The 24,587-nt window shown below is 48.8% G+C and overlaps 1 protein-coding gene across 1 annotated transcript in view; it reads left to right on the top strand.

The window, feature by feature from the left end:
- The window catches only part of TADA1 (transcriptional adaptor 1), a 198,956-nt gene that overhangs the window by 35,919 nt on the left and 138,450 nt on the right, over window positions 1–24,587 (top strand). The window contains exon 3 of the mRNA XM_086956343.1: window positions 6,851–6,916. Coding sequence (XP_086812469.1) covers window positions 6,851–6,916 — 66 coding nt within the window. The remainder of the gene's footprint in view (window positions 1–6,850; window positions 6,917–24,587) is intronic.

Genomic DNA, 24,587 nt, shown 5'->3' with positions numbered 1-24,587 from the left:
CTGGTGAAGTAGTGCCAGTCCACGCAGGACCACTAGGATGGATGGACGAGGTAATCGGAGACTTAAAAAAACATCTGGAAGCCTTCATCGTTAGCCAAATAAAACTGATTGTCAGTAGGATAGACAAAATAGCTAATGAATTGTTTAAACAGGGCAAGACGAAGGGCCCGATAAGCAGTAACCTCACCTCAGGCCCCAACTAAACCACCAACATGGCCATTGGTCAAATAGCGGACAAAAACAACTGTGTTAGTAATATGCAACACACGATCGCTCGGGTACATGACTCACCTAAAGCTCCAGCACATCCAGAGAGGGGAAATGCTCAGAAGGAGGGAACTAAGTATACAGACAAAGTCCAACAGCAAACATTCACACAAATGGGGCAAGAAGGGCATTACACAACTCAAGGTCTAACTAGCTTACTTCAAAATGACCATGCTCCGTATGAAAGACCAGAATGTCCACCACCATATATAAATCTGCCCCCAGAAGCATGCCCCTACGTTATCGTATTCGCAGGGGTTCCTGAACTCAAGGCTGCAGAAAAAGAATCACATTTAGAACTCAAATCTAAAATAATAAAATGGCTGAATATTCATAGGCCCTTGAATACCGGGGAAAGTGGTGAGATCCTTCATGTAAGACGAGCAAATTGGCTAGGAGGCAGAAAGAAAGACATCATAGGGGACTGTATTGTGGCAAATTTTAGAGACACCAATTTGGTGGAATATATATTAGGAAATACAAACAGAAACCACACTAGTACCATTCGCACCCTCCCACTGGGGTACTTTTACCCGAGGAGACGGAGCACTTATAATTCGACCTATCCCAAGTGGAGTTCAGGAAGGGCACCACCTAGACAATGGGACAGAATGCCCAACCACCCAGGTCAGTTTTTACCACCTCGAGGTTACCCACAGTGGAGAAACGGATTCACTCCCCTACAGTCGCTTGACGAAAATGACTGACTACCCCAGTAGAGAATGGGCAAGAAAAGATAACTCCAGGGGACGGACCTGAATGTACCATGAAGGGGGCTGGGGAAAGCTTGGAAGTAATGAGGACTGAAGAACCCCCAATAAATAGGGGTGTGGATGTTAGCGAGGTAAAGCTGTGTAAGATAACGGAGTGCAGACCCAATGACCAGGTCCCAAAGGGAGGAAAAGCTTCTAGGGCAGGGCTAGCTCTACTGTCCTGGAATATAGCGGGCCTAGGGGGGGAAATTTGATAACAAGGACTGGAGGGAGTATATCAGTGGCTTCCATATATTAGCACTCCAGGAGACTTGGTCACGAGATCTTTCTCCCTACCAGCTGGATGGCTATAAATGCTTCTCTGTGCCTGCACAGGAAGGTAGATCAGGCAGGGCAAAGGGAGGGTTAGCCTTATATGTTGACCTGGACCTAAAAGGCACATGGACGCAACCTCCTTGGGCATCACATACTCTACAGGCAGCGGCATTCCAAGGACCAGGTCAGAAGTTCCTAATATTTAATTTTTACAACTCAAGGCCGATTGATGGGAATTACTCAGTAATACAGGAACTAGAGAACAGATTAAACTAAGAAATTGAGCAAAGGAAGGGGGGCCCAGAACCAAATATTTTGGTCATGGGCGACTTTAATTGTCACCTGTGCCCAAAACATCTCCCCGTTAGCCCTGATTGGTCTTCTTGCCCAGTAGAAAGTGGAGTACATTTTGAACACAATAAAGAGGGAATACTGCTAATGAAGCTGCTTGACAAATTTGCTCTTACACACACTACTGACCTGTTGGCCTTGGGATCAGAAGACACTCTCACACCAACATTTAAGGGCAGAGGCTGTTCACCCATTATAGATTTCATTATAATATCCACTTTTGCAAAAGAGAAGGTTAAAGAGGTGAGAAACGACTGGAGTCCCTTTAGTGACCATAATCCCCTAACTCTTGAAATTTTATATAATGGGCTGACAACAAGAAATGACCTCACAGACACTGAGATGCGCCCAACGGATCAGGGGAGGCGCTTAAGATGGTCAAAGATCAATGCTCAAGAATTCTACAGCACCCTAATGGAAAGAGGGAAAGAACAAATAGAGGCCTGCCTAGAACTTACAATAGAGGGAAGAGACGTGGTCTTAGCATTTGAGTCCTTAACTAAGGTGGTTGATGGACTACTAAAAACTAAACGCCCTGTAAAGGATTCAGTACTCCCTCGATGGATTGACTCTTAATTGCTCGCGGGCACTGAGGGAGCTAAAACTCTGCCTTAACCGCATCGCTGCGGCGCGAATTCCCCGCCCATGCTGACTCCGCCTTGCGCAGGCGGAGTCATGACGGAACGGTTCCGTCATCCGCACAGCTCACCCGACGTGCATGACGGAACCGTTCCGTCAACAGCATCGAAGGGGTTAAGACGCTCCCGAGAGACAAGCATAAAGTTGCCCTGTGTAGGCGTAGTTATAAAACGCAGGTCAAACAGAGAAAGATCACGCTCCAAAAGGAAGTCTGGGCAGACCTGAGGGAAGCAGGGGAAAATAGGGACTATACCCAATTTTGGAAAATCATCAATAGCCCCTGTTTTCAAGATAGCAGTTCCCCGGTTATCAGTACTAATATACTCCCTGAAAAATGGGTCACCCATTTTGAGAGCCTATATAATCACCAGGGTGACACAGTTAGGGTAGAATCTTGGGAGGGGGCGCGATCCACGAAATTAGAATTTTCTCTTCAAGAAATCACCAAGGTCTAACCCGAAATAAGGCACCAGGCCCGGACGGCACGCCACCAGATCTCTATCTAATCATGGGCGCCCGTTATGACTAGGGTATTAAACGCAGCGATAAAATCTGGGCTCCCGCGATCTTGGGCTACAGCATTGATTGTCCCTATCTACAAGAAAGGTAGTAGGGACAATCCGCAATGCTATAGACCAATATCGCTGATAGACGTGTCGGCTAAATTATTAGGTAGGGCAGTCTTAAACCGCCTTACCGCGTGGACAGAAGAGCACCACATCCTAGCAGATACCCAATACGGATTTAGAACGGGCAAATCAACTAGTGATCAATGTCTTAGCCTCTACCTTCTAGTTGCTAAATACACAAAAGCTAACAACAGAACTGTGTATATGGGGTTTATGGACCTGGCCGCGGCCTTTGATCATGTAAATAGAAATAAACTTTGGGCCTTGATGTCTAAATTGGGAATTGACCCGGAACTTATAAATATTTTAAAAGAATTACATTGGAACACCACTGCTAAGGTTCGCTATAGCGCGGGGGGTGAGTACTGATCCCTTCCCGTGCACTAGCGGAGTGAGGCAGGGGTGTATCCTGGCTCCCTTTTTATTCTCACTCTACATAAATGACCTAGAAAGCACACTGATGGCTCTGGAGACTGACTGCCCCAAAGCAGGATCGCGCCATATACCAGTACTGTTGTACGCGGATGACGCGGTCCTGCTTGCACGAACAGCATTGAGTCTGCAACATCTTGTGAATGGATTTGTAAAGTTCATGGAGAACCTAGATCTTTCCGTGAACCTGAGCAAATCCTTTGTAATGGTGGCAGGGAAAAAAAACCCTAAGAAATATGTATTCAAAATAGGGACTCATGTGCTAGAAACTGTTAACACATTCTCATATTCAGGTCTTTTTTTTGATGGGGAGATCAGGTTTGCCTCCTTGCTTGAGGAAAGGTGTAGGAAATTAGTCTCAGCAAACGGTGCTATTTTAAACGTTGCCCGTAGGCTGGGCCGCTGGTCACCTGAGCAAATAATGACTTTGTATAGAGCGGTTAGCACCGGCAAGGCCACGTATGGGGCAGAGGTCTGGGGCTTTAGGGATGTAAATCACCTACAAGTAGAGGAAGATAAGTTCCTACGTAAGATTCTGAAGACACCACAGAGCACCCCAGCAGCAATTGTACATACAGAGCTTGGGATTCCATATATTACCGACCAGATAAAAGTGAGACCTATCCTGACCTTGCTGCGAATCTGGGTAAACCCAGAAGCGGAGCTAAGCAGGCAAATAGTCAAAGACTGCCTACAGAAAGACCAGTGTCTTCAAAACCCCTGGTTAAAATATGTTAAAGATACATTAGGGAGCATAGATCACCAGATACTGTTCAGCGACCCGTCCTTGATTGACACTTCTTGTAAATATCGGACCCAAAAGCTGTTATTAGGAAAATATGATCAGGGTAGGAAACATCTTGACTCCACAAAAATATCTGTAGTTGCACATCACTCAGAAAGCAACGGGGAGGGTATGGAATCATATTTATTCTTAATGTATAATCAGCAAGATAGATTTTTAATGTGTCGTTTTAGGCTCAACTTGTTACCTAATATTTTAGCTTACCTGTCTGGTTTTACCTTAACAATTGAGCAGAAGGGTGCCTGCGGCTGCGACAATAGGTCTCCACAGGACACCCTCCATTTTGTACTGTTATGTTCCTTTTATCAACCCCCTCGCCGTAGATTTCTTGTAGATATTTTAAGAGTTAAAATTTCGCCATGCTAAAACTGCTTTACTTTTTTTGCAAAGAGCTTCTGACATGCGCACCTTATGCTCTATTATGAGTTTTCTAAAAGTTGCTGTTAAATTAAGAAACACGAGAGGTTGACTTTGGATGCACATAATTCCATATGTTTTTAAAATTGTATTAATTCTGTTTTTTAATATTCTATGGTTCGGAAATGTAATGTAACTGATTATTTTGTATTATGTATTTTTATGATGGATTTTAATCATCGAAATAAAAATGTACTGAACTGAACTGAATTAAACTTTACTCCCCCTGCTGGCCAAATAACGAAGGGCACAGGCCCTAGTAAAACAGTTTAAATAGCTCACAGAAGCCCCCCCCTATGTAGAAAAAAAATCCCTGTTGCTGGGGGGGAGGCAGGGGGGCTGGTTTCACTGGCTTGTGAACACAAAATGGTGGCTGGGAGTGCACTGTTTTAGCATACATGTCTTAGCACAGAGCAAAGTAGAAATATGAAGGGAATCAAGAATTGTCACCATGGAATGAGAGGGACAAACTACAGAGGTTGGACTGCAAATCCCACAATTCAACACACTAAATGGAGGCAATCATGAGCAGGGAAAACCACAAATTTAAAACACAACAAAGGTGATAAATTATGCAGTTACAGGCAGGCTAAAACTAAAAAAATTTAACTAACAACCACATTCATGCATCTATGCACTAAGTAATACTGAATCCCTACCCACCCACACCGCCAGGGGCTCGACAGCCAAGGCAAAAAGGAGAGGGGATAGTGGCAGCCTTGACGTGTGCCTCGGCCGATAAGAAAGAAGGGGTAACGGTGGCCGGCTATACGTACAGAGACCATGGGTTCAGTATAAAGGAGGCGCACATAAGCCCGGAAACATTGGCCAAAATGAATCGCTTCTTGTAATATGGAAAAGGAACTCTCAGCTAAGAGAATCAAACGCATTATCTATGTCCACGAGGAGTAAGGCCTCAGGACATCTTAGCCAACGCCATGGCATTGTGAACCCGGCGAATATTATGTCAGGTGACCCGATGCGGCATGAAGCCGGATTGGTCCAAATGAACCAGGTCTTGAATGCATGCCAGCAAACAGTCTCCAATAATTTGGATTCAAAGTTTATTAAGGAGGCAGGGCGATATGAGGACGAATCCTCAGGTGGACGGCCGGGCTTCAAAAAGAGGACAATTTCGGCCTGACGCCAGTCTCTAGGCCGTAGTCGCTGCTTGAGGGCTTCGTGAATCGTACCGAGTAAGTGCGAACCCAGCGCGGCTATATGAGAGTGAAGAAACTCCATGGGGAACCCATTGGGACCTGGTGCATGACCCCGTTGCATCGCTTTGACTGCAGCTGTTATTTTGTCTATGGTAATCAGGATGTCTAATTGATCTCTCATGTGGGCCGATAGTCGCTGGGAGGGAATGTCCTGTAGAAACTCTGTGATGGTATCCCTGGGGACCTGTTCCCTACGGGTATACAGCACAGAGAAATGGCGGGCGAATTCCTCCACCACCTCCGCAGGCGTGGTACGCAGGACACCATCATCAACTCGGATGGTGGGGACCATGGCCGGGCCCTGCTTAGCCTGACATAGCCTATGTAGCATCTTACTAGATTTCTCCCCCCACTGGTATGTCCGATACTCGGACGCCAACCAAATGTCCTTTGACTCCTCTGTCAGATGTTGATGCAGCTGCTGTTGCGCCAGAGATAAATTCCTCCGAAGGGCCGGGGTGGGCTCCATTGAGCATCTTGCTTCCAGGGAAACGCACCGGGCCTGAAGTTCAGTCTTCTAACCCTATGTCATTTACGTACTAAAGTTAATCAGTTCTTTGTACTTCCAATAGATGTGTGTTTATACAAGAGCTTTCTTATTTCTATATGGAAAAAAAGTTCCACCACCTTACATCCCAGGTATAATTTGCCAGTGTTTACTGCAGTGACAGAATATAAACAGATTTGTACAGCTAGATCACATATTTGGCTGCCTGTACTTGAAATATCCGAAACAAATCATTTGAAGCCTTTGCATACTTTACAGCTCTTCACACAAATATGCCTATTACCAAATAGCACAAGTCCTCAATCTACACACTACTTCACAGCCAATCATGTTGATGGCAAGAGGTATCATCGTATTATGCTTTTCCCCCTTAGTATCTTTTGTGTCAAACACTTGCTGCACTTGCAGATGTGGCCGCCTCATTTAGTTAGTTTACTGTGAAAAAGAGTGGAAGGTTGTGTTTAAAATATATTAAAATCATCTTGGTGTTTACAGTCTTGCTCAAGTGTTGCAACTGAAAAAATTTTTTTTTTGATTTTCTTGGTTTTCCACAGTTCATTCACACAATGATTTTCTACTGGCCATCCTCACTCGCTGCCAAATCTTGGTTTCTGCTCCAGGTAAGCTGGTACTGTGCACTGTGTTGTTTTACACTGACTGAAATTGGTTCTGACATTTAGCAGTGCATGCTGCAGAAGCTTCTACAAATCACACCTTATTGTTTTTCCTAGTATAAGAACGTTTGAATCTCTGCTTAGTCCTGGAAAGGCAGAGCATCTATGACAGCAGCCATGTCACAGACTTGTATCAGTAGGACTATGTGTCCTTTAAAAGCAGTCAAACATGTTGTGCTACGGTGGTTAATTATCTGATTTACAACTGGGAAACCTGGTTGAGTGGATCTAGCTTTAGTGCTAAAATATTTTTAAATGCTTTTTTCCAATCGTTCATACAATAGAACAGCAGATTTTCATAAAAGGAACAACAAAGCCTTTCTAATAGTTTATTAGTGACTATAAAGTATCTTGCATTTTGAAGCTCCTCGCCTTTTCTCCAGTGGCTCTACTTACTCAGATTAGGAGCAAAGATGATGGCCTAAAAAAATACCCACCCTCCCCATAGAACTACTAGATATCCGCATTCTCCCTTTAGTTTCTATCTTTCATTTTTATCTATCCATTTTTATTGTCCGCAAATGCAGACTTTTAAATGGTGAGAAGATAAGAATGTTCCTGAAAAGACCGAGTTGGAGAATATAACATTTGTCAAATTGTCAAATTTAAATCTCGGTTTCCATCCTTGAGGTACAGGTTTGGGTGCTCATTCATTAATATATTCCAAATCTTGTTGTAGGTGAACTTTTGCTCCTGCTTATTACAGTGTCTTATCACTGATATAATTGTTCATGTTGAAACGAATCCTCCCCATCCAATCCCCAACCTCCAAAAGACCTTACCAAAAAAATAAGAGGCAGTTTTCTAAGATTTCTGAAGACAATCACACCTGAGCACTGCCTATGTGTCATTGGCTCTAGTAGAAAACTGAGGCCTCAGAAAGACCAAAGGCTTGAGATAGTTGTTGGAAAATGTTCATGGAGAGGAACCCTTAAGACCAGCACAGCAAAATGGTAATCATTTAATGCGAAATGATGAAAACGAAGTCTGAGCTTTTCCAATATGATCAGGGCCAAGCAATCTGAGGTCCAAAACTCTCGCCCTCACCAAGCTCTGATAAAAATTAAAAAAACGTTGTATTCTATGGTACTGAAAGCTGCCTAAAAGAATCACTGCAGTTGCACCCCGTTCCCTTCAGATATTAAATTGATATTGTCGAGTACAGCCGTTACTATGGTTTCATAACAGGCCTATAGAGGGTCTGAGAAACCAGAGGCTTCAATAAAGTTTTGTTTCTTGATCTTTGCCTTGGTCTCCCTTCCTAGCGAGAGACAGTGTTAAAATACACCTGTAATTATCTTGGTCTGATGGATGTGTAGCGGTATCTTAACTGCTGCCTGTTTTCATGAGCTGGCAACAAAGCATGGGGAGAAGGAAGTGTTTGCAATACTGATAGCTGTTGTGGTGTCCTTCTCTCCTCCTGTTCAAGGCTAATGGGAGATGTATCTCTCTCTGGAGACGGTAGAAAAAAATACCCTTGAAGGTGGGTGGCAAAGTAATCTCTGCCAGTGACGGTTGGTGAGCTGTGTCTTACAAATGTGTGATAAAGAGTTAACTGTTTATCATGCCTCCTGCATGTAAAATCTCTTTCTGGTTCAAAATCTTTGAGAATCTTGGGATTCTCAACATTGCCCATATGCAGATGTTTGAATACCTTAGCTTCCTTTCTATTCTCCTTACCCAATGAGCTGATTATGAGAACACATTAAACAGTCAGGCTGTCTTTAGAGATGTCTGGTTGCATTAAGAATGCCTGAAATGGCTACTCCCTGGAGAAAGACACTCGTCTATGGATCATTGGCTACATGATTACTTCGGCACGGGCTCGTCTGTCTGCTTCTGCCACAGAGGGGGCTCCTAGTACTGATCTTTTTCTTATTCCGCTTCAGTTAAGCATATCTGCTTTCCAAGCGGCCACCTAGTTCCTCTTTCCACCACCATTAGTCAACAGCTCAGCTCATACCTATGCATTCACGTCGAGAGCCAAGCTCTGTCTCGGTTTCCGCTTAACCAGTTATTTAATGGGCTAAAGACCATCATGGACAAAGCAGTTTATGGCAGAGTGAATCTGCAGGCTTGAGCTCAATGCCTGACTAGAATATGCAGCATCATCCTCAAAGGTTCAATCCTCGAGCCTAAAATAAGCCCAAAACCCTTTGGGGCCGGTTTCAATGTCTGTCGGCCCTGAGTCCGTCCAACATCGATATGGTACTGGGACCGACCGACCTCCTGACGGCTGTCCCAACCCAGCAATTCAGATGTGACCGAACACTGTTCGGTCGCACTCCTATTCTTTACAATGGGAGCATGCATTCCGACCTGAATTCATGCTCTCCTTGTAAAGAGAAGAGGTGCAGTACATCCCTGCAACCATGGCAGGCACCTCAAGGGGCCTGCCACGGGGTGCAGGGATCAACTAGGTGCCCTCTTGGCTTCCAACAGGAGGCAGTGCACCCATGAGGGCCCCCAAAGTCGACTTCTGACAGACTTTCTGTGTCAGAAAGGCTGGCACAAAAAGGCTGTTGGAATCCAACATTGTACTCCCTCGGGCGTTAAGAGCCGCCTTTGGGATTACTAGAGGCTTTCCGAATGACAGATGGATTCTCTGAGCCTGTCAGAAGCCTTTCGGAAATCCGGTTAGGGTTCCTTTCTGACTCCTCCATCCCAATGAGTCAATGAGTCGATACATTTATAGAGCACGCTACTCACCTGTAAGGGTCTCAAGGCACTGACGGGGGAGGGGGGGGTTGGAGAGCAGCTATAGGTCGGACAGCCAGGTCTTGAGATGTCTCCTGAAGGTCAGCAGGCCCTCTGTTTGACGCAGGTGGATGGGGAGGATGTCCATGTTTTGGCGGCGAGGTGGGAAAAAGATCTTCCGCCAGAGGCCATTCGGCAGATGCGTGGGATGGTGGCGAGTGCGAGGTCGACTGAACGGAGCTGGAGGTTTGGGGTGTAGAAGGACACTCGTTTGTTGAGGTATGCTGGTCCAGTGTGGTTGAGTGCTTTGTGAGCCTGGGTGAGGAGCTTGAAGGTGATCCTCTTGTTGGCCCGGAGCCAGTGCAGATCTCTTGGGGGGGGGGGGGGGTGGGGTGATGTGGCTGTGGCAAGGGAGTCCAAGGATGAGGCGAGCGGAGGAGTTTTGTATGAGTTTGTCTCTTCTGGAGTGCGGTCGTGGTTCCTGTGTAGAGGGCGGTGCTGTAGTCCAGCCTGCTGCTGACGAGGGCTTGGGTGACCGTCTTTCTGGTTTCCGTAGGGATCCATCTGTTGATCTTGCGTAGCATGCGGAGGGTGTTGAAGCAGGAGGAGGAGACCGTGTTGACTTGCTGGGTCATATAGTGTTGAGTCCAGGATGACTCCCAGGTTGCATACGTCGTTGGTAGGTGTCGGGCGGCACCCAGCGTGGCTGGCCACCAGCAGTTGTCACATGCGGAGGGAGTGGAGCTAAGGATGAGGACCTCCGTCTTGTCCGAGTTCAGTTTCAGCCGGCTGGTCTGCATCCACTCTGCTACAGCCTTCATTCCCTCGTGGAGGTTGGATTTGGCGGTGGTCAGGTTCTTGGTGAGTGAGAGGATCAGCTGGGTGTCATCTGCGTATGAGACGATGTTGAGGTGTGCTTGGACGATGTTAGCGAGCAGTGCCATGTAGATGTTAAAGAGGGTCGGGCTGAGGGACGAGCCTTGGGGTACACCGCAGGTGATTGTGGTGGCTCCGGACCTGAACGGGGGAGGCGCACTCTCTGCGTTCTGCCGGTGAGGAAGGAGGTGATCCAGTCCAGGGTTTTGTCTTAGATTCCTGCGTCATGGTGGCATGTGCGCAGGGTGTTGTGGCAGACTGTGTCAAAGGAGGCCGAGAGATCCAGGAGGATGAGGGCCGCAATTTTGCCGTTGTTCAGTATTGTTCTGATGTCTTTAGTGGCGGCGTTGAGGGCGGTTTCAGTGCTGTGATTGCGGAAGCCGGATTGGGAGGAGTCCAAGATGTTGTTCTCCTCCAGGAAGCGGGTTAGTTGTCTGTTGGCGGTCTTCTAAATATCTTTTGCCTGGAAAGGGAGCAGGGAGATGGGTCGGAAGTTCTTGAGGTCCTTTGGGCCCGCCTTGTTTTTTTTTTTTTAGAAGGGCGTTAATCTCAGCGTGTTTCCAGCTTTCCTGGAAGGTGGCAGTCTCGAAGGATCTGTTGATGATCTTCCTGAGTTGGGGTGTGATGATGGAGCATGCTTTGTTGAAGATGTGGTGGGGGCAGGGGTTCGGAGGGTGAGCCGGAGTGGATAGTGTTCATGAGTTCGAGGCATGTGGGCTGCTGAATTCATATCTGTGCATAGTCCGCCACCTAGTGTTGGGTCCGGATGATTGCACATTGTTGTCCTGGAAGAGTCTTCGAAGTATCACGAGATAGGTGGCTCCTCCCCTGGACTACAGTGCGCATGGGCATCGCCTCCATCCCCAGATTGTTTTTTTCCGCCATCGGGTTCGGATGTGTTTTCGGTTCCCTCTATCGGGACCGATAGTTGTTCTACTTTTACTCGAGACCAAAAGGTCTTTAGGCTGGGCGTCGGTATAGTTGCGTTCGGGTTTCTTACTGACTCTCAGCTCCGATCTCCTACTGCCCCTCCACGTGCTTTCGACGCGGACGGGCCTACACTACACCCTTTGCTATGGAGCGGACTCCATTCAAGAAGTGTCCGCTGTGTCACTCTAAATATTCGCACCTCGACGTGCACCCCGTGTGCAATACATGCTTGTCACCGGATCACCGTGAGGACACTTGCATGGCGTGTTCGAAATTTAGGAGTAAGAAAACTTTAAAGATTCGCCGGGCTAATCGGCTCCAGGCTCAATTGTCGGCTTCGGCACCCCCACCTGATGACATCTTCCAGGAATCGGTTGAGGGAGAAGACGACGTACAAGGGTCGGACTCTGGCCCCGCGTCCGAAGAAGAGACCGGCGACGCGGGTGATGAGGCCTACGACTAAGTCTCCGACGAGGTAGGGGACGACGACCGGGCTTGTCCCACGATGGGTGATAGCTCGGAGGACGAGCATCCCCAACAAGACTCCGGGGTTACTCCCCGTTATACGGCCCAGGTCGAGGGATCGCCTTCGGGCCTTACCCAAGATCTAACAATGAGTCCTACGTCCCCGCCTCCGGGCCCGGTCACGGACATTTCTATGAAGAAAGCGAAAGTGAAGCCAACTGGTCTCGCACCCTCGGATGCGAAACCGAAACTGAAAGTGGCGTTGGTGAAGAAGGTTCTGGAGGCGTCAACTTCCACGAAACCCAAAATGGCCGACTTGAAGAGCCACGCCAAAATGGCCGACCAGAAGAGCCACGCCAAAACGGCCGACCCGAAGCCCTCTGGGTCGGCACCGAAGGTGAAGGCCTCCGATGCGGCTGCATCGGCACCGAAAGGGGTCTCGGACCCGAAGACGTCTTCGAAGAAGCGTCACGCCGATGGTGCGCATGCCCATGGGGCGTCGGCCCCGAAGAAGAGGCCTATCGGCGATCGGGCTATCGAAGTCGACGAGTCGCTCGAGCCGGTTCAGCCCTCGGCGTCCCTTACAAGGAAGGTGGGGGAATCCCTAAAGCGGATCCAACAGTCCACTGTGGTTCCCAGCCAGGACACTGTAGTGCCTCGACCCGCGCAGAAGTCTACTAAGGAACAAACGCCCATTCGTTTTACCCTTCCACCCAAGACGACGCTGAAGGCCTTCGCGCCGAAACAGGGTGGACACTCACAGGAGGTATTGACGCCGAAAGCTGCTCTGGTGGTGTCGAAGCTTCGGCTCCAGCCGCTTGCGGTGGAGGAACGTCGTGAGGTGATCATCGACGCAAACACCGGAAAATTGTCGCTCCTCAAACGAAAGATTACGTCGGAGCCGGCCTTGGAACCTTTTAGGATTCCACTCAAGAACAAGAGGTACTCTACGGATTCTTCGGCTCTGATGGAACCTCTGTCTCCACAAGCCCCGGAACACTCGCCGGCCCATTCCCCCGCGCCTTATGTGGACGAGGACGAGTACACCTATCCTGCGTACTCGGATCCGGACGAGGAGCATGTGCCCTGGACAGCGGGAGGCGACGCTGACGACCCGCAGTCGGGTCAGGACACTCAACTTTTCGCCGCAAAGACGTCCCTGACAGAGGACTCGGCGGCCTTCAATGCCCTAATAGAGAGAGCTGCAGCGAACCACGACGTCGAACTGCACTCGGACCCCGTGGATGCGGACTTCTTAGTCGACACCTTCTCAGTAGCCGAAAAACAAGTCAAGACTCTACCGATGCTTAAAGGGGTGCTGAAGCATGCCCAGGAGGTATTCAAGGAGCCCACCCGGGCGCGGGTGGTCAATCCTCGCATCAACAGAAAATATAAAGCGGCGCCCACGGATCCCACGTATATTAAGGGACACTTACCATTGGACTCCCTGGTGGTGTCCAACGCTCGAAAGAGGGCGAATTCGCAGACTACTGGTGATGCTCCTCCCCCGGACAAAGAGTCCAAGGTCTTTGAGGCATCAGGCAAACGCATTGCTGCACAGGCAGCGAACATCTGGAGGATCTCTAACACTCAAGCCCTGCTTGCACGTTATGATAGGGCCCATTATGACACATTAGAGGCCATCCTGCAACACTTGCCTGACCAATACAAGGAGGCGGGGGAGATGCTCATTCAGGAGGGTAAACTCATTACAAATGCATCCATTAAATGTGCCTTAGACGTGGCAGACACTGCCTCCAGGGCTATCAATACAAGCGTGTTACTTAGACGCCATGCCTGGCTTCGGATTTCGGGGTTCAAACCCGACATACAAACAACAATACTGGGTCAAACAGTGAATCCTGACCATCTGTTCGGCCCTGAGGTGGATGCCTCCCTAGAAAAGATGAAAAAAGATACCGAAACTGCTAAGTGTATGGGGGCCTTACAAAGCCAGCAGTTTCGGGGTCATTCCTTCCGGCGCTCCAATTCAAGAGGCACCTCGAGGGGCCAGGCATCCCAGTCCACGCAATACTACAAGGGTAACACCCAGTCCTCGTATAACAACAACAAGGGCAGGGGTGGCTACAGAGGCAATAATATCAAAGGCAGGGGACGTGGAAACAATGCCTCCAGGTCCACCGCCTCCAACAAGCAGTGACGTCTTGTCACTTCCCCCCGATCACACAACACCTGTCGGGGGGAGACTCCAGCAGTTCCTGCCGGCGTGGATGTCCATCACCACGGACAGGTGGGTGAGGTCTCTTATCCAGTACGGGTACTGTCTAGAACTTACGTCCATTCCACCGGACATACCGCCAAGAAACCGTGCTATGTCCGACGAGCACTTGACCTTGTTGCAGCAAGAAGTACTGGTCATGCTGCAAAAAGGGGCGATAGAGCTCGTTCCATTGCAAGAACGGGGAACAGGGGTTTACTCCCTGTATTTTCTGATCCCCAAAAAGGACGGATCACTCAGGCCGATCCTGGACCTCAGGCCCCTGAACTGGTACATCAACTCGGAGCACTTCCATATGCTCACACTGCAGCAGGTGCTTCCCCTGCTTCAGCAGGGGGACTTCCTAGCAACGCTGGATCTAAAGGATGCCTATTTCCATATTCCCCTGCATCCTTCCCACAGAAAGTATCTCAGATTCACGATCTTAGACCAGCATTACCAGTTCAGAGTCCTGCCGTTCGGGGTCACCACGGCACCGAGAGTATTTACGAAATGCCTAGCGACTGTGGCGGCGCATCTCCGTCGCCAGCACGTCCATGTCTTTCCATACCTAGACGACTGGCTTATTCAGGCAAAGACGGAACACCAGTGCGTAGACCACGTGTCACGCACCATTCACCTCCTGCACGATCTGGGATTCTCTCTGAACTACCCAAAGTCCCATCTCCAGCCCGCCCACGTGCGACAGTATCTGGGCGCGACAATCGACACTCTGGCAGCCACTGCGCAGCCGAGTTCAGTGAGAATCGCCAGTATCCAGGCACTGATCCAACGATTCAGACCCCAACACTCGCTTCCAGCGAAAGTGTTCATGCAGTTGATAGGCATGATGGCCTCCTGCATCTCCATTGTCCCGCACGCGAGACTACACATGCGTCCGCTTCAGGAGTGCCTAGCACGTCAGTGGACTCAGGCTCATGGGCAACTGACAGACCTAGTGTTGGTGAGCGGTCGGGCGTACAACTCTCTGCATTGGTGGAATCCACAAAACCTTTGCAAGGGCCGACCATTCCAAGAGCCTGTCCCACAGATCATCCTGACGACGGACGCCTCTCTCCAGGGATGGGGAGCGCATGTACTCCACTACACTGTGCAGGGACTATGGACACTTCAGCAAAGGAAGATGCACATCAATGTGTTGGAACTGATGGCAATCTTCATGGCCTTAAAGGCGTTCAAAGTACATCTGTGCAACAAGGTTGTGTTGATCCGGACGGACAACATGACGGCCATGTACTACATCCAGAAGCAGGGGGGTACACACTCTCCACAGCTGTCTCATCTGGCTCAGAGCATGTGGAAGTGGGCCATTCAGAGGGACGTCTTCCTCATGGCAGAACATCTCCCGGGCAAGGACAATCAAATGGCGGATCTGCTCAGCAGGCACAGCCATCAGGTGCACGAGTGGGAGATACATCCATCAGTACTCCAACCGTACTTCCAAAGGTGGGGTCATCCAGAGATAGACCTGTTCGCCACAAAGGAGAACGCAAAATGCCAAAGCTTCGCCGCCAGATTCCCACACCCCCAATCACAGGGCAATGCGATGTGGATGAACTGGTCAGGCAGATTTGCGTACGCTTTTCCCCCAGCACCTCTGATACCGCTGGTGGCACGCAAGCTCAGGCAACACTCGATGACGCTCATCCTGGTTGCTCCAACGTGGGCTCGCCAACCATGGTACACCACGTTTCTGGAACTCTCCGTGGTACCGCATCAAAGGCTTCATCTCACTCCCAGCCTTCTGACGCAGAACCATGGCGACATTCAGCACCCAGATCCGCAACAGCTCAACCTGGCGATCTGGCTCCTGAAGTCCTAGAGTTTGGCTACCTCAATCTTCCGCCCGATTGCATGAACATCATTCGGGAGGCAAGGAAGCCCACTACTAGAGCTTGTTATGCGGCTAAATGGAAGAGGTTTGTCGTCTACTGCGTGGAGCACAGCATTGACCCGCTAGACGCCTCCATTCAAAACATCATATGTTACCTCTTTCACCTGTATCGTTGTAATCTAGCTTACTCTTCCATCCGCATTCACCTGTCGGCTATGGCAGCATACCTCCAGAATAGGCAGCACCTGTCACTCTTTAAGGTCCCTGCTATCAAGGCTTTTCTGGAAGGACTCAAGAGAGTCATTCCACCAAGGACTCCACCAGCCCCGGAATGGAACCTCAATGTGGTTCTTACAAGGCTGATGGGTCCTCCCTTTGAGCCACTACACTCTTGTGAGCTGCAGTTTTTAACTTGGAAGGTTGCGTTCTTGGTAGCAATCACATCGCTACGGAGGGTTAGCGAACTGCAGGCGCTCACCATCCAAGAACCTTTCTTCCAGGTACATGCTAACAGGGTGGTGCTCCGCACTAACCCTAAGTTCTTACCCAAAGTGGTCTCACAGTTTCACATAAACCAAACAATTGAATTGCCGGTGTTTTTCCAAAACCCGGAGACGCTGGCGGAGCGGATGCTCCACACCCTTGATGTAAAGAGGGCCTTGATGTATTATGTGGACAGGACAAAAGATTTCCGCAAAACCAAACAACTTTTTGTTGCTTTTGCAACACAACACAAGGGAAATGCAATCTCCAAAGCAGGAATCGCTAGATGGATAGTAAAGTGTATTCAGATCTGCTACGCTAAAGCTAAGCGCACTCTCACTATCCCACCGAGGGCCCACTCCACTAGGAAGTTGGGGGCCTCTATGGCTTTCTTAGGTAACATTCCCTTAGAAGACATCTGTAGAGCAGCCACATGGTCTACCACTCATACTTTCACTAAGCACTACTGTGTAGACGTGCATTCAAAACAACAGGCAGCTGTTGGTCAGGCTGTTCTAAAAACGCTTTTTCAGACTGCTGCAGCTGGCACGGGCGGCCGCCGCTAATGGAGGGACTGCTATGTATTCTATGCACAGATATGAATTCAGCAGCCCACATGCCTCGAACTGCAAATGCTACTTACCAGTATGCATCTGTTCTTGGCATGTAGGGCTGCTGACATTCATATCGCCCACCCTCCTCCCCGGCGCCTGTAGCAGCTGCAGTATGTATTCATATACACACATATGCTCATAGCATGGTCATCACTCACTTCTTCACTCCATCTCTGCCAATGGCTAAAAACAATCTGGGGATGGAGGCGATGCCCATGCGCACTGTAGTCCAGGGGAGGAGCCACCTATCTTGTGATACTTCGAAGACTCTTCCAGGACAACAATGTGCAATCATCCGGACCCAACACTAGGTGGCGGACTATGCACAGATATGAATGTCAGCAGCCCTACATGCCAAGAACAGATGCATACTGGTAAGTAGCATTTGCATTTTGATTGTGTCTTTGTCGTTGACGTTATGCCAGGAGAGTCGCGGGTTGATGTGCTTTGTGGGTGTAGAGTCGGGGGTGATGGTGCCTGTTGTCGGTGTCTGGGTGTCGAAGCTGTTTTGGATGTTTGCGATCTTGCAGTGGAAGAAGGTAGCCAGGGAGTCGCCGAGGTCTTTGTGATGGAGGTATGTCATTGGAGCAGGAGGCGGGGGTGGCGAGTTCTTTCACAATGTTGAACAGCTCTTTGCTGTTGTGTGCGTTTTTTGTCGATGCATACTTTGAAGGAGGTTCTTTTGGTGTTTCGGATGAGTTGGTGGTGTTTGCCTCTGGCGTTTATGAGGGCTGCATGGTTGTCTGGTGTCTGGTTATTGCACCAGTGTTTCTCCTTTCTACCGCAGGTGTGCTTGGAGTTTTGAAGGTCGGCGTTGAACTAGATGGCTTTCGTGTCGGTGCACCTATTGGAGGGTTTCCTTATCGGGGCGAGGGTGTTGGCGCAGTTGTCGATCCATTGTCTGAAGTTGTTGGCTTCTGCTTCCGAATCGGAGGGCTCGTCGGGGGGGTCCCGGGTGAGGGTGGTGGTGAGCTGGTCTTCGGTGACTTTTTTTCAGCTGTGGTGAGAGGTACGTTGTGGTTGGTTGTGCGCGCTGTGTTTCTCGAAGGAGGAGTGGGTGCAGTGGTGGTCAATCCAGTGGAGTTCGGTGGTGTGGCTGAAGGTGACGTGGTCGCTGGCGGAGAAGATGGGGTCTAGCGTGTGACCGGCGGAATTGGTAGGTGTTGTGATGAGTTGTTTGAGTCTGAGGTTGTCGATCGGCGTTGTGGTGTTGCTCTCGTTGGCGTTCTCGAGGTGGAAGTTCAGGTCTCCGAGGAGGATGTAGTCTGTGGAGGCGAGGGCGTGCATGCTGATGAGGTCGGCGATGGATTCGCTGAACTGTGGTCGGGGTCCCAGAGGTCTGTAGGTGAGTGTTTCTCTGAGGGTGGTGTTGTGATGGACGTGGATCTGGAAGTTTAGGTGTTCGGCTGTGCCGAGGGATTCTTCGATGTTGGTTGAGATGCTGATGGTGTTCCTGTGGACGATGGCAATTCCTCCTCCTGGTCTGTTTTTGTTAGGATCCCTGCATGTGATTTTGTAGCCGTCCGGGATGGCTTTGTCTGGCGCCGAGGAGGTGTTTATCCAGGTCTCGGTCATGAAGGCGACGTCCGGGGCGGAGGATTCAAGCTGGTCCCAGAGTTGGACGGCGTGCTTTTCAACTGAGCGGGTGTTGAGTAGTATACATCTGAGGGGGGTGTGGCCAGCAGTGTTGTGGTGGGCCGAACGTGCAGGTGTGCGCTGGCTAGTGTAGCTGCAGTTACGACAGGTGAAAGGTCCATGGGGGAGTTTCGGGGTGGCCTGGAAGCAGGTGGAGGATCGGCCGGCGATGAACGGGTGGAGGGTTGTGGCGTCGTAGCGGCATTGGGTGTTGTGGCACTCGCGGGGGCCAGGGGATCTGGCGCTGGTCAGGGTCCAGGTGCGGATGGGCGCAGACGGGCTTGCCTTAGGTGCGCCTTTGAAACAGCATTGGTGCGCCAGCTGCGCTCGTCCTTCATAAGAAGGAGGGGTGGGAGTAGAGGTAGGGGGCGGGAGTGGGATGGATCGGTGGGCGGGGCCGTAGGGGCAGCAGTGGTGGGAAGAACATAACCCTACAATCACACAAGTAACAGGGTCACATTAAAGACAAAAGACGATAAAAACAATCGCCCAGACAGTCATTCGGAAATGAAATCTGAACAGCTGATTACTATGCCGTAGGAACGTCTCCGACTAAGGGTTGGAGCCGTTTTTACACTGCATCGCAATCGGCCCCTTAGTGTCAGTCATGATCGATGTTTGAATGTTTTCATATTGCTTCCAGTGACTCTACTATCCCAGGCTGGTCCAGTGGGTCGAACATATTAAGAAAACTGCAGGGGGCAATTAGAAAGTGACTAAAGATATAAGGCTGGCTATCCAGTTCCACTGTTCAGGAAGTGCTGGGACAAGAATGTTCCCAGCATGGTGTACAATCTTGATCAGATAATCCAGGGGGGATGAGGAGCATTTTTTTAAAAGAGGTCCAGCACACATTCTCTCTCAAAATCCGTAAATAACGCTATGGGGGTGCGGTCAGTGCTTCAAATGGGGAAAAAATAAATGCAGGTACTCCTTAAAATGAACTAGAGGAGTAGTGAGGGGGCGGGGCTGACGGCAAGGCATGATGATACTTAACAACTTCTATATTAGTTGCAGCACATACCAAAACACATGAGCAATGTGTTTTACATAAACAAAGTAAGTTAACTCATTACACAAAATGAAAGAAAAATGCGATATGTTAACATTTCCTTTTTGTTTGCAATAGTTGCACCTTTTTAATGCTGTTAATTGCTGTTCTTTAGCACAATACTATATATTTAGGCTGTCCGGAATTCGGTTAAAACCGACTCTACTCGAAAGTACACTACTGGAGGAAAATCAGCTGACCTGGTTTAAACCGAGTGTCACTGATTTTCATAGTTGCCGGGGGAGAGGAGCTGTTGTGGTCTTCTGTCTGTCTCACTGCGGCCGCACCCGAGTACTTCACAGATCTTTAAAAAGACCATTTACATAACGAGGCTTTGTTGTTCTTTTACCCTTCTCAGAGCCCCTGGGGGCAGGGCTGAGCGCAGAAACAGTCTTCGTTGCTTGCTGTTTTGGCACGTCTGGCAGCCGGCTCTGCACCAGGGAGCGGTTTATTTTCCGCGTCCATAACTTGTATGTACACAGGTGCCTGCTTCGTTTTAGCAAGGCGCTCACTTTAATGTTTCTTTGCATACATGTTAAAGGTAGCCAGGCGTTGCGTTGCGCTTTACATTTAGCATGGTGCCCGTTTTTATTTTTAATTACCATGGTGCCACCCACATACATTTTATGTAAGCAGGTACAGCGCTTTGTTTCAGCACCCCATCCGCTTATTGTATTTTGCGTGCATTATTTCCCTAGCCAGAGGCTGTGCTCGGTAAGACACCGCCCCTGACCTCTGACCTAGGAACAGCAAGAGTACACGAGGCTGGCATGCATTGTGTCGAATTACCTCTAACTCTCACCTCGGACCCCACCGATTGCTGCTCTTCTAAACTGACTTTCCGCGGTGGTGCTGGTACTGCTAGCGCTGCATGAAAAGAGGAACCGTGGGTAACGAGGTGCTGTGTGTGCTGGGCAGCGCGGCAGGATATGTTTGCCCAGGGTGCCCCCACCTCTAGGCACATTGCTGCTCACTCTTACCCCCCCCCCCCCCCACCCCTCCGCTGCTCACTCTGGACATTTGGACCCAGGACAGGCATCAGTGACGCAGGAGAGACACCCTGACCCAGTAGAGACACCCGAGTCTGGGCCCAGAGTCAGGTGAGTGCTTCAAACAGCCATGAACATTACCGGGGCCTCTGGGTTGCTCCTCATAAAATATTATTTATATTCGGTTTTACTATTTTGATGTTTCTATTAAATGCTGTCGTTGGTAATTCGCTTCCTATTGTGCCCCGGACAGATGACGTGCATTATCTGTTTACTTCTCACATTCCAATCACATTGTGCGCAGAAAAAACATAGCGCTGCGGTGGATGATTGTCAACTACTGGCCTGTTTCATAATCGAGGGGCACCTTTGGGAATGTAACGTCACTCAGGGTGTGTCCTGTTATTAGCACTAGGCGAAAATGCACTTGTGAACGGCTTACCAGGGCACATGGTGTGCACAGCTGTTTAACAACACTCCAGGATGCAGGGTTATTTTTATTTTAATATTTGGCTTCTCTGCTACCATTGACGGGGTTATATAGCAGGTTTGCCCTTTTAGTTTCACTGCTAGTTTAACTGATTAATTATTTCCTGCTTGTGCATCCAAAGCTGCCTGGCTGCATTCACCAAAGTGCCCAGGGCAATGCTTGACTCGTAGCGTTGAGCTGCTCCCTGCGGCACCTTGCACCTTGCAGCAAACTCTGTCACACTTGACTCTGCCTGGCTGGAAGGACAGTAGGTTAGTGACCTTTCATTTCAGGAGTTTTGACGCATTTAAATATCTTTATAGAGCTTTTCATTGCTCAAAAGGTAGTCTGTTTCCAGTCACTTCATAGCTTGGTTTTACTTGGGAGAAAGTGTCACTATAAGTGTCACTCATTTGATTGTTGAATGTCACTCATTAGTACACAGAAATCATGGGAGTGTCACACATGTACAATCTAAACTTGACAGCTCTGCTTTAGCCGTGCCTTTTCTCTTCCCTAGTGCAGGCTGCTCGAGTCCAGCAGAGAAGCTAGTCACAGGAGAAAAAGGGCATCAAATGATGTTCACCCGCACTCTTGTGCTGCCCATGACAAACCGAACGCTTATGTGTGCTGTTCACCCACTAGCGCATGGCTTTAATAGCACATGAGCTCGAAGTTCAAAAGTATCAGCTGAGCTCAGTTAATGAATGCCCTTTCAGTGTGTGCAGGACACCAGTTCGGGTCTACGAAGTCGAGGTGGATGATCTACAGTTTATTTCATTTTGCTGTTCCTTTATTTTAGCCGTTTTTCCTATGGCAAGACTTGTGATTCTTGCACCAAACCTAAAGCTGCTATGCTTTATCACTGCTGCATATCAGTTTGTTTTACCTGTTTTTTGTTTTCTGGATACATGCACACAGACCGCAATGGTGCTTCAGCACAGGAGCTACTAAAAGTGAGTTAGCGTTCGTAATTTAAATAAAAGTGCTGTCCTATATAGATTTTTTTTTGTTGCAATGTTATATGTTGCTTTCAATATGTGAATGTCGTAGACAACATTGGCCCTTGTGACCATGCACTAATCTGGCTTCAATCCCTTTTTTTTCACATAGTCTCCAAGTGGTGGTCTTATTCCCATTTGACTCCACACTACATGAGTGGCGATGCGATGTCCCCATGGTTGTCTTTACGGTCCCCTAACATTCTTTTACAAGTCCCTGGCATGTCTCCTACACACTCTGGAGTTGGATTGTATATGATATGTGGAGCAGAAAACTCTGTGTGTGTGTGTCACAATAAGTGGCAGGGCAACAGAAACCCCATGACCTGGCTGCCAGTAAACCCCAAGGAGAAGCAAACTTTGTTGGTTTAGAAAGTTAAAAGGAACCCTTAAAACTTCACCTAGTTGAAAAGATTTGCATTTTATACACAGGCAAATAAAAAGAAAACAATTCCTCTTTGAAACGACAAGACTGTCTGCGATAGACATACTAAACTAAAATAACCGTGACATTTCATTAAGAAATAAGACAACATATTTTCTCCCTCTCCCGTCATTTTCTTTTGACCACAGGCGCCTCTCCATGTAAAGAACCCAGAGCCAATATTAGCCAATTAAAAGTCCCTACACGAAAACGTCCGCTTAACTGTTAATAACATACACAGTCAAATACAAAAGCTACAGTATATTTGTCACCAACTGTATTATTAAAATGATTTTGTTTCTGGGTAAATCACGTAACCTACCGTCCTTAACAAAAATGAATGTGCCCTTGTGTAACGCAACAGGTGCTCATGTGAAGCGCTTCAATATCTCCAGGTCGAGTTAGCAATATATATATCTCAGAGGGGAAAAAACAGCAGTGAAAATCAGCCTAGCTTTACTCAGAGCCGTGCCATCATGCTACGTGATTTGTGAGGAGTGCCCAAAACCATGAACATGTCACCCAGCTCTCACTTTCTTCAAATGACAACACATTGATTCTAAATGAACTATGAGAACTGCCTGCCTTGCCTACAACGCCCCCAGAAATCTCATTTCCAAAAGGTTATCTCTGTACCCCGCAGCTCAAGAGTCACCCTTTTTAGGCAAATTTCAGAAAGTGATGACTTTCGACTTGTAAAAATGTATCCGGACCTCATATACACTGTACGTACAAAGTCTATATACAATACATCAATGAAGAAATGACGCAATAATAAAAGCAAAGCGTTCCATAAACACCGGTAAAACACCGTTTCAGTTGTTTATTATTGCGCGAAAATTAGTACTTTTTTTGAGGTATTGAAATCACTGGAAAACACTGAAGAAACACCACCAGAATTCACCAAAAATAGAAACTGAAAACAGGAAAGCCTATTGTACGGGATTAGCAACAGGAGAGGTGGGATGGAGCGAGTCTGACACGTTGAGGAGAGTTTGTAAAGACTGTTTTATTTTTAGATATGCTTTTCGCCTTCTACTAGTCTGTCTTATTCGAGCAAACTTGTCCGGCTCCGTCCTGACTCCTTTGGGAAAGGATGGAAGTTCCAGGATGCTTCTACCACGCAGTCGGCGAGAGTCCTCCAGACCGGAGGTTAGACATGGTCGTTGGGGCCGAGGTCCTCATCTCCGGGCGTGCGTGTAAAGAAAGGAGATAACAAGGAGTCAGTCTGGCGACCCTCGTAGAAAGGTCGGGACCAGAGAGTGAGGGACACCAAGTAAATAAGTGTATATTATTCGGGAGTTCCTGTGCCTTTAGTGCTCGTGAGGGAAAGGGTTAAGGAGGCTACACACTATATGCACTACTCGTTCACTCGGTTGCAGGACTATTACGCGTAACCCAGCCCGCCACTTTGCCCCGTACCTTTGTGAGCCACGCTCCTCCCGCGGGAGCGTGGCGGGTGAATCACCTGGCCGTTGGCCTCCTGGCTTGCAGTCCACAGCTGGGCTCGTCAGGGGTTCTTCTCCGCCGCACTCCGGTTCCGCTCTCGCTCTCCAACTTCTTACGCCTTCTCCTCCTCGGGAAACGCTGTCCGCGGTCTTCTGGGTCCCACCTCCTTTTGGGTCCGCGACGTCCCAGGGGGGTGGAGTCTCGTCTTCCTCGACGGCAGAGTTAAAGGAGCCGTGTTCCTTTTCCCCTTCGTCTCCCCACCCTTCTTCTGAGTCTGCGCGAGTCCATTCTTCCGGCCAGGGAGAGTTCGGCTGTTTGTCAGAAATAGAAAGGGGAACAGCTGACCACCAGTCTTAAACATTGTCAACATTGAGTTCTCCATTGTGGGTGTCAGGGTGTTGTCCCGCCCCGCCCCGTCACACCTATATATATTTTGGAGCACGTGAGTAGGAAGAAACTGA

Source organism: Lissotriton vulgaris, chromosome 1_1 (genome assembly GCF_964263255.1).
Source record: "Lissotriton vulgaris chromosome 1_1, aLisVul1.2, whole genome shotgun sequence".
Taxonomy (NCBI): Eukaryota; Metazoa; Chordata; class Amphibia; order Caudata; family Salamandridae; genus Lissotriton; species Lissotriton vulgaris.
This window is presented reverse-complemented; position numbering and strand designations above follow the sequence as displayed.